Source organism: Falco naumanni, chromosome 4 (assembly GCF_017639655.2).
Source record: "Falco naumanni isolate bFalNau1 chromosome 4, bFalNau1.pat, whole genome shotgun sequence".
Classification (NCBI taxonomy): Eukaryota; Metazoa; Chordata; class Aves; order Falconiformes; family Falconidae; genus Falco; species Falco naumanni.
In genome coordinates, this window is record NC_054057.1 from 97,187,594 (window position 1) to 97,203,864 (window position 16,271).

General features: G+C 45.4%; 1 protein-coding gene across 2 annotated transcripts in view; it reads right to left on the bottom strand.

The window, feature by feature from the left end:
* SYNPR (synaptoporin) overlaps window positions 1–16,271 on the bottom strand; it is a 109,866-nt gene that overhangs the window by 16,515 nt on the left and 77,080 nt on the right. For both annotated transcript variants that reach the window (XM_040592565.1, XM_040592566.1), the window contains one exon: window positions 13,240–13,364. In XM_040592565.1, the coding sequence (XP_040448499.1) occupies window positions 13,240–13,364 (125 nt within the window). The remainder of the gene's footprint in view (window positions 1–13,239; window positions 13,365–16,271) is intronic.

Sequence of the window (16,271 nt, forward strand, 5' to 3'; positions counted from 1 at the left end):
AGTATGTGCTCAAATATTATTGATGAACCGGCACAGATTTCCTCTCCTGGGCTTTGATCAGTGCTTGGATTAATAAATAACAGATAAAGTTCTCCTTCCAAAAATTCTCAATGGGGTTAGTGTTTCTCCATTCTTTTACTAGGACGTGGTGAAAAACAGTCAAAAAAAAAAAAAGCTATCTGTTTTGGCAGGTTGTCCTATTTTCTGAAAATAGCATCTTGTAATCCACCCCCCAACCCGTCTACAACATGCTTGAACAAAATCTGCAACACCCACACACGTGCTTGCAAAAACCCAGAGATCCATTATCCTTTTACTGGGCTTTATTTCTCCCTCACTTGTTTCTGGTAGTCAAATTGTCAATTGTATTTATTGTCTGCAAAGTAACGAGAGAAATATACTGCTGGAAATTAGTTACTGCAGGTAGCATTTGTGGAGGAATTTGCAGTGAGATGTTTATCTTGGCTGATAACCTTCAAATTGAGGGGGAAAATGAAATTTCAAAACAACAGTAGTGAGATGCTGAGAGTCACAGGGCCCTTGAGCAAATCAAACCGCTCTGTCGAGGCACAAGAACATGACAGGGTTTTTCGCCTTCCTTTCTCTGGGATCAGTGTAAAAGCATTTCTTTTAGTTAACCCTGGAGAGGCTGCAGCTCCCCCATTTCAGAGGACCGTGCTGATGTGCTTTCACACCAGTGCCTCCAGCCAGCCAGTCCCTGGGTAGATGCCCCTGCAAGACACCAAACAGGGAATTTTCATAGGTTTAGTAGAAGAAAACGAAGAAGTGGGAGCCTTGCCTCTCACAGCAGAGCTCATCACTCCCGTAAAGCTCCTCTAGAGATATTACCTGCGTTAAGAAAAATACTTTAGAAGTAACCTTTAATGCTCAGGTGAAAGTGGAAATCTGCCTGAGACGGAATGGTCTTTTCTCTAACGAAATGGAAGTCTGTTGGCTTTTCCAGCACTCTTCCCAGCCTGTTCTCAAGGACGAAGCAAGGCACCCAGTGCTCCTCACTGCAAAGAACATTTCCTGTGGTGCTGGACATCCCTGCATGTTCAGTGCTAAATTCTGGCTATCTGAAAGGCTGCCCACAAGGAACAGGCTTTCTTCCAGCCTTCGGAAGGGTGGATGGAGTTGAGCTCTGCAACTTTCTCCTTTGCCTTCCAAATCTGCTCTGGAGGGCGGAACCCTGCAGCAACGAAGCTGTGCTACAAGCTCTCATACACACCATGAACTCTTGCAGAGGGAGCTGCTGCTAAGCGATTTCCCTCAGTCCATATTTCTTGCGAATTATAACCATTATCTAGTAATTCCTGTAGGTTCTGAACATTTGCACCCAGGCATCCTGGAGCTGTTGACATCAGTCTCTTCTTGGGGTAGTCAGCCTGTTAATACCACATTTGAACTGCTCAAAGTCATTAACGCTGAAGTTCTCTCCAGCCCTTCCAGTGAAACAGCTGAAATGTTAGCAGAGCCCTGGGCAGCTGTGGGGTTGTGATGGGCTTAGCCCAGCAGCGGGACAGCGGGTACCATGGACACAACTGCTCCCTGGCCCTTTTGCACTTGTAGCGTCCTAGCAAAGCCAGCGTTTTCTACCCCTTCACAAACAGCGAGAAGACTGTTTCTCACCCCAAGCCTGCTCCCTAACAGCTCTCTTCCCAAGATGAAGAAATTATCATTTACTTGAGTGTTCCTTTCCCCACTTTTGCCACTGCCCATCTGCCACAACGCACACCCCAGCGCTGCCTGCATATGCCACAGACATTTGAAACTGTGAGGTGCTTGCCAGTATTTCCTAACTGTCCCAGCAATTTTGCACACCTCACTCTACCACCCCGCAAAAAGAAATACCCGCTCCAGACTTCCCAGCATCCAAAGGTGCCTTCAGTACCCTCCCCTCCTACGTCTCCTCCCCTTCCAGAGCAGCTGCACGTTAGTTTCTACCACATAGCTATCCCTACAAAATCAGTTCATTTTTCTCTGGAGATGGAAAACAACAATAAAATTATCCAGCTGACTCAGCAATCCAACCTTGGACTTTTGTTTCTTTGCTTTCTAGCGGAAGAAAGAATATAGTTTGCTCATCAAACAGCATTCAAAAAAAAAGTATTTCACCTTGAGCTTCTGTTCTCTCAATGAAATCTCACCGTTCCTTCCCAAAACATCCCAAAGCCCGTATCTCTCTAGAATTATTCAACACTACCAGTAGTTTCACTCATGTACTTCATCTTGCAAACATTTATTCCTAACTTATGTCCTGGACATTTGAACATCCTAAAGATCTCCCCCTTGCTTCAGCTGCCTTCAGTGGCTTACACCCATCCAAACACATGTCCAAAGCAGCATCACCAAAAATACCCCAGAAGACGCTGCTGGGAAGCTAACCAGGAAAGCTGTAGCAACCTGTATCTCCTCTTCTGGTTTATGTCCAGTCAAAATAATGGAAAATATCCCCCCACTCCCACCCCATATTTTTGATTTCTTAACTTGTCAGGTTCCCAGCCCTCACTCGCACATAGCTGTTGTGCAAACATTTGGCCAGTACTATTTTCCTACAGTAGTGTTTTTAATAGGACAAGCTGTCAGCCACAGTTGCTGTTGCAACACACCACACTGTGCGTACCGTGCTGGGAGCGGTGGCAATTCCCCCAGTGCAGGCAGCTCAGAGCAGGCACGCCAGGATGCCTACCCAGAGCTGCACGACATGCATGTCCTCTGCTCCATCCCTCACCACCTCACATCTCTCTCCTGTTAATAGAGTGAGTCAGAGACCCTCTGATGCGCTCGGGTCTTCAGGCAGGGAAGCTACAAAACCCTTTTGAGGATGAAGTCTAAAGACATTGGAATAGGGACAACCCCAGCGGTGGTGGGGAGAGGGCAGCAGTGCCGTGTCTGCAGCCTGGGAACCCTCTTGCAGGACCTGCTTCCAGTGATCGCGTTCACAAAGCTCTTGGAAAACAGCCTGCGTAACAGCTTCGTCACACTCCCAGAGGAAGAAACATCCCAGACGTGTGCCAGCCATAGCAATGAACCTCCCCAGACTGTGCACGTAGCAGTAATGCAAACCCTCGTACTCTGTCGTAGCACCAAAAAAGAAATAAAACGGCTCATTATAGCACACACGCCACCGGGAGTGCTCGGAAAGCTGAGTGGGTGATCCCAACCCCACTTCCAAGCCTACATCCAGACCCAGATTTATCTCCCAAGATATTTTCACAGCTCTTCTCAGAAACACACGCTTTTCCTTGCTGTGCAAGCAGAGCACAGCGCTCCAAAGACATGCTCTACTGGTCTTTACAAACCCAAATACCTCCTCAAATTCAGCACTTATGTTCTGTGCGGTACAGAGTGGTGGCACTACGCTCTCATTTCCCTATTTTCTTGAGGTGAACTGCCTCCTAGTCACTGGGAAGCCTAGCTATTACCTCTGAAGGAAGGTAACCCTTGATTATCTTAAAAAAAGTCATCGTGTCCACGGAATAACGCACATTTGGAGGCCTGGAAATGCCACAGGCATGTATCTGCATTGCCATATATTCAACTGCCCAACATTACCCGGTCCCACCATGAGATCATGACTGAAGCCATAGCTCTGATGTCCCTCCTGCTGCCCTCTCTGCTGGACCTACTCAGGAATTAGCCTCCAAACTAACAAGCCTCTGTCAGAGCAGAACAAAAGCTGCTGTTCAGAGAAAAATCTACCAAAATATAAACATCTGGATATGTGACATAAGCAATAGAAAGCGCAAAGCAAGGGCCTACAAAAGTCATGGAATCTAATAAAACTGTTACTGAGAGCTGGGTGTATCAAGTCCCCTGGCAGTGCTTTTGCATGGAGCGATGTGGGACTGCTGAGTCCCCCTTCCTGCACCCCAGCACGCTCTGCTGCTGCGCGCGTTGGTTCATAGCACTCACGCCACCACCAAGCCACCTCACCTTCCACAATCACACGGGTTATGATCTTCCCATAAAATCAATGCAAGTTCTTGGGCATCACCTGTTGTTCAGCCAGAACCACCTGAAAGCATAAATCCCTGAGAGAAGCAGCGTTCACATACAGTTTAATCTAGGTCTGTAAACCCAGAAAGCAGCAATTTCACCTCCAGCACCAGCCAAGATAAATGCAAGAGCAACTACAGAAGATGCAGCTATGTTTATTCCTTGTATTGTCTTTTTAACATTAATTTTGTATTTTAACTATAATTTTCCCAAGTATATTGCCCTAAGGTACTTAAGGCAATCAAATTAAGTCCTCTGTAGAGTATTATGGCATGACTCCAATAAAAATCTCTATCAAAATATTTTCATTCCAAGTACACGTCAAATCCTTTCCTCCAGGAGCCCGTGGTCTCCGTCGCAGCCCGAGCAGCACGCAGGGCAGGAGCCGAGCCAGACCTCTGGATAAACCATCGGCACCTTCACATTGAATAACTCACAAAGGTCACTCCTGGGAATCCAGACAGGACAGCGAGAGGGACCTCACCGGGTGGAGCTATGCGGGATGGGGTTGGATGCCCACCCTCTCCATCTATTGAATAAGAAGCAATATTGCATTAAACTCCTGGCAAAGAAATTCATGTAGAAGCCAGGTGTGAGAGGAGACCAAAGACATCCCATTTATTTGGTTCCCTATGCTCCTGGGGAAACTTTGAGGGCTGCTGCACAGCCAACACGCGTTTGGGAGCAGGGAAAAGGGGAAGGACGTGTGTTCAATTGTCCCCTAGCTGGGTCACCACATGCTGTCTGGGGCATGGGATCAAATGCCAAACAAAGCAAAGCCAAAGGGTTTCTGCTTTGGTTGCTTTTGTACTGGCAGCATGAAAATGTGCAAAAAGAAATTTGCAAGGCAAGTTGTCAAAGGCCTGACTTTTAGAAAAAGCCATTGTGGCAGGCACAGATAAAACACCATCACTGAGTAAACCACAGAGACTGTTCATGAATATATATTAAAATTTCAAATTGTGAAAAAGCTGCATATATTAACAAACCCAAAAGTGACTTCCACCTTAAGAACAAATTCGGGCTAAAGCATTAATGAAGACTTTTTCTGGCACTGAAACAGCGTTAAACATAAAATATAGCTTCTATGAAGCAAAATAAGCCAGTCTGGATCAATACCACCCAGATTCATCAAGAATCCAATTGTTATGAGTGCCAAAAGAAAAGCTTCTACAATTTAACAAAGATTTAAGAAGCAGCATTCTCTCTTCTCTGCAGCAGACACCATCTCCAGAAAGTTGCTACCACTTTCCTTCCCCATCTACCTCCCAGCCAGCTGTGTGTCTGTGAGCTCTGTGTTCACCCAACGTTTGTGTGTGGACGTTCATAACAGAGGACAACACCTGACCAGTCTGAAGAGCTGCAAAGCAAGACAAGGCTCCTCTATGGCCCCAGTTCAGCCCCTAAGGTTGCGTTTGCTTCAAATGTTAAAAGTCATTAAAAACTACAAAGTAGAAGCTGGAGAGCACTGAGGAGAGCAGCAACTGAGAAGACCTCAACATCTGGAAAAGTCGTCTTGTCTGCAGAGCTGCTGCCCCGTGACAAGCCCGCTGGCTGGAGCAATCAGCCTCTCCCTGGCTGGGTAACGGACTGGGGGCTTTACAGTTTTACAGACTCTGGCAGCCAGACCCCCTCCTCTCACCTACACAAGCACTGTATCACCGCACGCAGCCCAACACACCAGCGGCGTGAATGGGCAAGGACTTTGCCGCTTACGTAGCCACCCTTGGGCTGTGGCTCCCTGGTTGTGTACAAAGTAGTCTGGCATGGAAGCCAAGCCGTTCAGATCAGCTAAGAGATTGTGGGGTGGGCAGGGTGCTGGATGCTGAGTGTGGTTGTGCAGAGGACCCTGTGCACAAGGTCAGCCTCAAAGAGAAGGTGAAGATGTGGCTGTATCAGATTTCTGGTGGTTTTCTATAGAACTCATGCAGAAACAAAGCATCAAGTGGCTGGAAGCATCTCCCAGTCCCTCACTGGTGGAAAAAGGGCACTGGCATTTATCCGCAGTTCCAACAGAAGCGCTAGCTGGCAGTAATAACCATTCTTTGGCCAAGACACCAGTCTTGAAGTATTCTACAAAGTGGGTTTTGAAGACTGTAATTGGGGTCAGGAAGAGGCACTCAAAACTAGAAGAGCTACGAAGTCATCCTTCTTGATACCTCATTTTAATCACAGCAGCAACGATTTAAACTCCCTGACAACAGGGATCGTACCCTGTGCTCACAGACAGCCACTGCTTCAGACCACTGCTGTCCGTGTATAAAAGCACAGACATCTCCCATTTTACTGTCCTCTTGGTCTAAGGACAGTATTCCCAGAGCCAGTGTGGTCCTTGAAGACCCACGGACACTGAATAATACCAATTTGCAGATTTTAATTGCTTTTAATAACTCATTGATTGGAGAGCTTGGCTTGCCTACACCAGCTGCACATCCAGGCTGCTTACAGACTTGCTCCAGTACAGAGACTTGACCAAGATCTTGATGCCTTCACTTGCCAGGGAAGCCACATGCTTTAAACAGCTCAGAAAGTTCTTGCATTCATGTCATCATGGAATAAAAGATTTTAACTGGATTTTTATTGAAAAACAAAAAAGATTTTTAAACAAGCCGCAATTTTCTGGACTGCCCTAAAAATTACCAGAATGTACAAATGGCAACCAAGTTAAAAACCAACTTCTGTATTTCCTGGTTAAAAATACATCTTAATGCTTCAGTCTGCTTTGCATCATTAGGTCACATTAAATATGAAAATACTTTTGTGAAGGCGTCACAGTCAGAGATTATCTGTATCCTGAAGGATTCATTTCCTGAATTTTGCCCAGCAGGATGCAACATTAGGCTCCTCACTTGCATCATTGCCAGTTTCCACTAACAGTACTTAAAATCTAAAAGTCCTTGTTAGGCAAATTATTCAAGAGGTCAAAATCAGGTATAAAAAGCACTGTTGAGATCAGGGTTTGAAACCGTTGTGGAAGAAGATAACTAAAGCCAGGACTGAGCCCTTAGGGCCCATCCTGAAGAGCCAGTTTATATAAATTGAGGTATTGATGAAAATCTCCACCTTCACTAATGTATTATCGAACACCTTCTTGTCAGTTCAGATATTAACCCCAGATCTGCAGTGCCAGATGAGGTGGTCAGTTTGGCAAGAAAAGGGACTAAGTTGATGCAGCTTTCGCGGGCCAACCGATGGCAGAGCCAGAAGGGACCACTGCAACCATGCAGCCTGTGCCCTCTGCTGCTGAACTTCACCCGGCCGTCCCTGCAACTCCTGCTTGTGCAAAAGCACAGCTTTTCAAAAGGCACCAAGTTTTGATCTAAGGAGTTCCAGGATGGAGATTTCTCCCTTCATTAAGCTGGAATAGGTCATGCAGGGTTTAACCAGTGCCTCTCACCTTCCTGGGAGCTCTGCCAAATCCGCCTGGGAACTGGGGCATCTACATTTTGGCACAGAGCACACCCAAAGCTAGTGCAACTTCTGCTGGCTTGCTTTTGCTTCTGTCTACGCACAGAAGTCTTATGAGGCCACAATCTGCCTTTGCAGAAGGGGCATCTTCTGTGCGATGAACACATGCAAAATAAAACACGAACCTTAGGGAGTTTAACCGACTAGATGACTTTATTCCTTCCCATCTCCCACCTTTGACTGGTACATCGGTCCAAGCCAGCTGGGAGCGGAGCCTGCCACTGGTGCCTGAAAGTCAGCTTTGCAGGCAATTACCTCATTTAAAGACTTCCTATTTATCAGCAGCTCCTGGTCTGCCAATTTATAACCCTTTGGCCAGAATGTTTTCCCCTGAGTTCTGAAGCAAGATTTACTACAAATGGATAATAATAAAAAACAAAAGGCTGGTACGCTGGCACCGAAATGTGCTAATATTAACAGAGGCTTTTTGCAAAGAAAGACAGTTGCAAAGCACAAAGAGTTAGCTACTTTCTCCTTAATTATCATCTGTAGCTTCTAAGTAGACAATTTAGATCTGGCTGTCATATTTTAAATGAAAGACTAGCCTACCGATCGCATGCAGATGAGGCATACACTTTAAAGGGTGCTCAATGGGAATGTCTTTATTCAGATGAGATGCTTCGGGAGTGAATGGAAAGCTCCCATAAAATACAATTTCCTTTTCCTTCAGAAGCAAGGATTACTTCAAGAGACAGTTTTACTAGCTCACTGGAAAGGTGGTTTAAAATAAAATAAAAAAAATAAAATAAAAATGAAAACAACATTTGTTTTGCTCATTGCTGTGATACAGAGACATGCACAGACATTCTTTCATCAGGCCCTCACATTAGCAGCATCAGGCAATCCCATTCTGTCCTGCTAGTGGCTATGGCTCAATTCTCCCAACACCTACGCACACCCTTATCTTAACCACTGACTCAGGTGAGACTGTTTAAAATTTAATCAAGTGATCCTCTGGGCCAATGCTTTCCAAGTAGCTTGCAGGATGAATGCCACAAGAAAAGCAAGATACACTCCAAATGGATTCCCCCATGCAGCATTTAACTTGGAGGATAGCCTGTGCCTGCAAGGTCGGCTAAAGCACCTCCAAAAGCTAAAGGCAAAGAGATTTTAGTTCAGGACCTGCCTCAAGACTTGACAGACAGCACTCCTGTGGGACTCCACTGACCACGGCACTGCAGCCCTGTGCAGCCCAGCCCTTCGTCCTGGTGCTCCCCAGAGCCATGAGCCCTGTGCAGCATCGCCCCACAGCCAGGCTGGGCAAGGTGTTCCTCCCACCATCAGGACAGGGATTTGCAGAAGTGAGATAACCGCAAAGCAGCAGGTGATGATATTAGCAGATAACATCTGGCCAGCAGCATGCTGCCTGCCTGTGCAGCACAGCATCACCAGAGTGCTTCTGCTATGCTAAGTTTAATCTAAATCAGTAGCTGAAGAAGCCCAAATAGTTCACTGCAACTGTACCAGTTACAAGAAAAACAGTTTGTGATGAACAATTATGTTGCAAAAAATCTTCAGTACAGACTCTGTAAGTCAAGCCTGACCACTGAGCTTGTAACTAAAAAAAAATTGCTTTTAGAAGGATTGGTTAAAAAGCACCTTAAAACAATGAATACCAGCAACAAATATGTACACAGTAGGTGTACTCTTCAACCATTCACTCTCAAAGTAAAACCAATGAATAAAAAAGTACATGATAAAGATGTTGCTGGGATCAGAATAATATAAAAACAAATAGGACCTTCACCAGGACCCTTACTATTGAAAAAAAAATACTGCTTCAGGGCACTTGGATGAGTGACAAATCCAATTTGAAAGGGTGATTGACTGTGAAAGTTACAAATAATTCCAAGATGCTGATGTTTTGGTTTTTTTTCCCCCCTCGCTCAGAGGATCACTACTGGGGTGAGGGTCAAACTGATGAACACCCTAATGTGGGCCAAGTCTGCAACAGATACTGTACCAAGCACAGATCCCAATGCTGAGAAAAAACTGCTAGTGTGGGACCAGAGATTTTTTTTCTATATTTGAACTTGTAAAACTTCTGAAATACATATAGAGGTATCCAGATGAAAGGCTGATTTGTGCTTCAAGGCATGAAGAGGTAAAGAAATCCTGTGTGATAAAACTAGAATCAGGCAGAAATGAGAGGAAACTTCAGGTGATTGTTAGAAATGGCCTTATGAATATCAGCCTGGACACAGAGGAGTCTGGCAGGATGTGTAGCGAAGTGTGGCAGAGCTCCAGGAGACAATGCTGGAGGGTATTTGGATTTGAACTACAGGTTTCTCTGTACATTACAGGGTGACTACAGGGTTATGGATGTGGGTTGCAGGAAGCTTAAATGAATCTGTGCAGTTGTAGATGGAAAAGCATCCACCTCAACTCCTATTCCAGAGGAAACTGTGGAGCCAGATTTGGGTTCAATTACTCGGTGATGCTGGAGAGACCCCTCTGCAGTTAGTACACGACAGCCTTGCGCAGGTGCCCACCACATGGGCTTTTCTCTGAAGGGATCACTTCTCCTGGCCATGCATAAGCACCACTTTGCCAGATTACTCTGATGGTCTTCTCTAGTGATGAATGTACTTATCTGTATTTCCTCACTTGTTCCATTTCAAAGGGCAATTGAATCCAGGTCCAGAACTAAACTGGGAAGAGAATGTGATTCTCACAGAAGTGAGAAGCAACCACTTTGTGCAGGGGATTCCTTTGGGTTTCTTTTGGTGCTCCCCAAATTCCTGTTGCCAGATTACAGTGGCAGTAAGATAATGCAGGAGCCAAGCACAACTATCATCTTACCATAACTTTAAACTAGTATTAGTTCTTCCTTGACTTTTAACTATACCCTTCAAAACTCTGTCTGCTGGAACAAATGATTTCTCTTTAATTCATTCACACCGTTTGCTGGAGACCTTTGCAACTTCTATGTTGGGGATGAGAAAAATCTCGGTAAGAGGGCACGGAGATGCTCCTTGATTTGCAGGAGTATTTGGAGCTACCTGCTGCAGAGTGCAATGCTTCAGTACATCCAGGACTAGCCTGGGGCTACAGGAATCACTGGCTTGAAGTCAGCTTGGCAATCTATGTTTTAATCACACAGCCCCAGACCCCATCAGCATTGGTTTTGCCCTCCTGCATCCACCCTAAGGTGATGGGCCCCAGTCACAAGCAGCCTTTCAAGTCTGGAAAACTCCCTCCCCATTTTGATCTTGCTTTAATGGGCACGTTTTCAGGCTCCTTTGACCTCACTGTCAAAACATCTAAAGTCCTCTTGCTTTGCCAAGCTGTCCTGTTGAGCCTTACAGTTTTGTTCACTTGCGTAAAGCTCTTGACATGTAGTTATCAACTAGCCAAGGTCTGGCAGTTCAGCTTCTAGAAGAAAACAAAACCTCAAACTCACAGCAACAGAAATGAAAGCAGCTGGTAGCACGGCTGCATGGCTTTCTTCATTTCAGGTCATGCTGGAAGGTGCAGCTCAATAAGCAGCACTCAAGTATTCGACTGCTTCAGTGTCACTGCTGACAACCACAACAGCCCTGTGGTGTCAGATGCTCCACAGCATCTCTCCTTCCACCTACACCTCCCCCAAATGTCAGCCACTAATCAGAGCATTGAAGGCATTTGAAAGGAAAATGCCATGTGAATACGGACTTACTCAGATCTGGATGCAAGGCAACTGGTGGGAAATTCATCCTACCTACACAAAGCCCGTGCCTACATGCCTGTGCAGGCAGATGAGCTTCAGGATCACAGTTTTGATGAGAGAGCCTGTACTTAAAATGTGCCTACTTTTTCCAAGGGCATCAACTGCTCTAATATGAGATGTTACCATTCCCAACTAATCTCACTGCTGTTTTTAGAGCATCCTCTCTCCATTCTGAGGAAGGAGCACTGGAGAAAAGCAGAAAGAGCAAGTTCATGAGGACATTCTGGGAATATTTAGATAAAACAGTGAAATGACACCAAGTGCCACAGGTAGCACTGGGCCAGGTTTTCCAGGCACCCATCTGCTACCCCACGTAGTCTGTGGATTTGGACACTTCTTTGCACAAGCCTCAGGTTTAGCATGCAACATTCCAAACTGCACAAAAATTGAATAATCTTCATGCTTCTCCCCAAACACCAGCTGGCTAAGTGTCACTTACCTTCTCCCCTGCAAATTGAAGGTGTATTTACACACGTGGCCAGCCATCCCACTGTACACACCATACACCCTGCCTGTTCATGCTGAGCACACCCTGTCACAGCTGGGAGCCACACAGGCAGCTCAAGGGCCACCTACAGCCTCAGCTGGATCCCTTCTGCAAATAAACTCTGTTTTGCATCAACTTGCCAACATGCTGGAATGTTACAATTACCCAGAAATTATTTCCCATTTTCTAATAAGCAAGACTGTGGGAAGCTGCAGATCCAGCTACTTCCTTTGAGAAGCAATGGTCAACAAACCTAGTAAAACACCACGAGATACCCGCTGGCTACTTCTCTCCATTTTATTAACCTTTCACATGAAGTACTACTTTATAATCATGCAAACTAGAAGCACTTTAGTGTAGGGTATATTCTGTAATGAATGCCAGAAAAATGACCTATTTGGAAGTGAATCACATTACAAATTCATATAACTCAATTTTCAGGATCTATCTCATGCATACTAAGCAGAAATGAAAGAAAATGCAGACAAGTTCAAGACAAAAATAAACATTTGTAATACCAGGAAATGTGCCGCTGGAGTAATAAATGTGTGTCAAGGAAGAACAACAGTTCAAAGAATCAAATTCAATTTCCACTGTTTGGAAGTTACTGCATTTTAGAACATGTTAAAGAAGTAAATGCTATTACATCTGGTCTGTGCATAGCAATCATAAGCAAAACAGCATGTGATTTCCAAGGAAGCAAAATAATTTTAGAGTCACAGTGTACTAGACTTGAGATTAGATTATGCATTCTTTTCTTAATCATCTCAATTCCTCAAAGAAATCACTTACGCAGAAGTGAAAGGTTTCTAGAGTGGACTTGACATCTTTGAAAACAGAAGGCTGCGGATGTTCTTCTGAAGCAGGATCATAAATGGCATGAACATTTATATATATATACCTCTCACTAGAAGCTTTCAGACTACTTAAACAACATAGAATCTGGTTTTCCTAATTCTCTAGGTTCCAGGGTTTAAAGTATTCAGGCACCAAGATATGCAGACAGGCAATTAGTAGAATTTTAAAAAGCATTTCAAAATTATGGCTCAAATGTATTTTGTCTTTTGCTTCCCTGTCCCCAGGAAGCAGCTCTTCTATACTCTTGCTACTCCAACGGCTGGGAATACCCCCTCATTTCCAGTTTAATGGCAATGCTACAGTCAATGGACACTTTATCCCCCTTTTTTCATGGGCTGGTGTGGTTTTGGTTGTTTTTTTCCTTCCCCTCGTCTGCTGTATTCTGCCCCCTGTGAGTCCCTGAGCTGCCCTGGTCTTTATGGGGCTCTGACACCCACAACTGCTCTCTTCTTCACTGAGCTCCCATTCCCCAGCGGTGCCCACAGTCCCATCCACACCAGCTCCAGCCAAACTCATTCCTCCCACACACCCAGAGCCTAAACAACATTGTGAGGAAAATTCAGGAGCCCCCCCCCAGATTGGTGCTTAATCAGAATCTGCTATAAATGATGGGACACCCCACCCACCCCACCCCCCCCCCCCGAAAATGGGCTCTGCATCAGCCCCTGAGTGCCTGCTCCCTGCAAACGAACCGCCACGAGCCCAGCCGGGTTACCTGAAGGGGTAGGCAAAGGCTATGTCAATGTTGAAGTCACTCTCTGACTTGTTTGCACAGTCCACACTGAGGCGCAGTCCTCCAGAGTACCCACCGCATGTTGCAAATGCAAAGATTGCAAAAAGCTGTCAAAAACAAACAACATTTTTATTTTATTTCCTTTCAGCAACCACCACAAGCAGATCCATGCAGCAGCTCTCGCTGCAGCACCGGCCCCCTTGGGTCAGGTTATCCATCACTATCACTCCGTGCATTTAAAGCATTGCCATACATTACTCCAGTGCCCTTCCCGAAAGCAAATACAAAGAACCACAAAACATGAAGCTCTTTTGCCACACGTAGATGCAATCATCACCATTTGTGTCAGGCGTTTCTGCCCTCCCCTCCTGTTTTGAACCCCATTTGGGATTCACAGCCCAGGCAGCTATTTAAATCATCCCACAGACAGGCAAGCTCGGACAAGAAGAGAAGGATGAATATTGACTGAGCGTAATGAGTCAGTCTTAACCCAAATAAAATGCTGGCAGAAGTATTTATAAGGAGCAACCAGGAGTAGCAATAGTAGATCAAGGCAGTTCATGTGGCCACTATCCCATTACATAGCAAAACACAGAATCATGCTGCCTCTCTCATTTCATGTATGACTTGGCAAAAAACCCACATTTTTTTTTATTATAGCACCAAGAGGTACAATAAAGTTACACTCAGCAAAGCAGAAAAAAAAATATCAAGAGTTAGGATAAGCTCAAGCAAACCAGACAGAAGCAAAGAGCTTGGGTGGTTCTGATGCAAACCCCTATCGCATCTTAATCTTCCAGGAGAAAAATGTGAAGGAGGGAGCATGCAGGCCAGAAACACCTCGGCATTGATACCAAAGGGTTCAAACACAGGAACTGGAAGCAGGCACGTGTCTTAAAACGTCATTGACAAAGCAGGCTTCCTTGGAAAATCCTGAGCAGAAGCAGGGACAGTTTATTTATGCAGTTGTAATTTAAATTAAAGGACAGGTTAGGTGGTGTTGATTGTAGCACTGTAGCTCTGAAACAACTCCATCAGCTTTAACAGAGTTACTCCGAGATGTACAGTAGGGCTGATATGGGAAATGACAAGCAAACAGCCCGATCCCTGTCACCATTAAATAAGCCAAAAGTCAGCAATGCAGAGGAAACAGTGTACACATCTGGAAAAGAAAACACGTTCCTGGACACCAAAAGATTATACAGCAAGCAGATGTAATGGCAAAATAGAGGACTGAACATTTCAGTAAAAGCAATATGGAAATATGATAGAGAAAACAAACCTATCCTCGCTGCACAAGGCTCTGCAAACACATCATTAATCTTAGTTTTCCCAATTCACAGCCAGAACGAAGCCAGGAATTTCAGCTGCTTCCTTGGACTTCAGTTCTGCACATGCATCTTCTCCCCAGCCACTGCCGGGTTATGGGATGATTCCTGAGGAGAGGGGCACGGAAAGCTGCCCCAGTTGCAGGTGATGTGCTGAGCACAATGAAGCACAGAGAACAGGAAAATAATGCAAGTTCCCACCCGGCTACTCACCAAGGAGAGATTTGCAAAGGTATTTAGGTGTCCAAGGATAAGGAAGGTTGATAAAAAAACTTTGATCAAATCAATTCCTCATGCTGAGCTTGCTGGAGAAAGGGAAGGCTGAACTTTACTGTGAATTGACTTGTTAAATATGTGCCATGAAATAAATGTTTCTACTATAACTTGAATTATGTTCCCTCATCTTCAATGAGACACTTCCTCTGCAAATACAAGAGGTTTCTGCCTTTACATGTAGCACAGCACTGAAACTCAGTATTAATCATCTTCATTTAATTTGTGAGGCGATGTCAGAAAACAATATATTGAGATGATGGAGAGATGAGTGTGACCTGCTTTCTGACCTAATTAATGGAGCTGCAAATATAAGTGTTTTGCAAATACATAGGGAGGCACAACGATTAATGCAGTGATACCTCAAGAGGGAACTGAAGGGTTGCGGTGTGAGACAGACCTGCCATAAAGGAAAAGCCATCACCTCCCACCCACAGCGCTCAACGTGGGGACAAGCAGAGAGGAAAGATATGCAATGGAAATGCATCTCCCTTCATCAAGTACTGGAAACCAGCATCAACACGTGCCACAGTGATTATTCACCCAGGCCATAGAGCCATACCCAAAACCACAGCTCAGGCTAGAAGGGATCTCCTCCAGAGTTCCTATTTTTTTCTCTCACCTACTGAGAGCACCTCTGACAGCAGACTCAGCACCCAAAGCCTCAGTCCCTCGGGCAGTTCAGATCCAGTCTTTACTCACCCTTTAGCCCCACTTTCAGCTCCAAACCAGAAGCTTTCCAGATGCTTTCACTTGTTCAGCAAACCCTTCAGCCTCCTTCCTCTTCAGCCACAACCCACCAGGGCTGCCCACCAGTTTCCACCCTTACTCATCACGGGTGCTGCCACAAGCACCCACAGCACCCACCAGGCAGGTAGGAGAGGGAGAAGGAGCCAGCTGGAGGTTTTCATACCGAACTTCAGCAAGGCCACAGCCAACCCGAGCCTGGCTCTCTGCCGTGGCTGGATCAGGTGCTGCTAACGGCTGGCATCACCCAGCTGCCAGTAAAGCCCAGCCAGTCCCCACAGCTGGGTGCTGAGGCCATGCAGCACCTTTTGCAAGCATATTTATGTTTTGCATTGAAGGAGAGCAGGGTGAGGGCTGTAAATCAACAGTATTTCCCTGGGGTATCTTGGCCGAGCAGCAGGCATAATTCTCCTCTTGCCCAAGCAACACCCCCCCGCCCCCCCCTGCCCCCAATTTTGCTGCTTTATATTATCAGTGGAGTGCCTGGTGCAATAAGCCAAGATTTACTTGTTGGGTTTTGCGCACACTGTAATTCTGTGGCAGTAGCAAGAATGCTGTAAACACCACTGTATTTTATTATAGCAGGATTTGTGTAAATGGCAGTTGTAAACCCCATAATGGGAGCTTTATGGGCCAGATTCAATAAAACCTCCATCTGTGAGATAA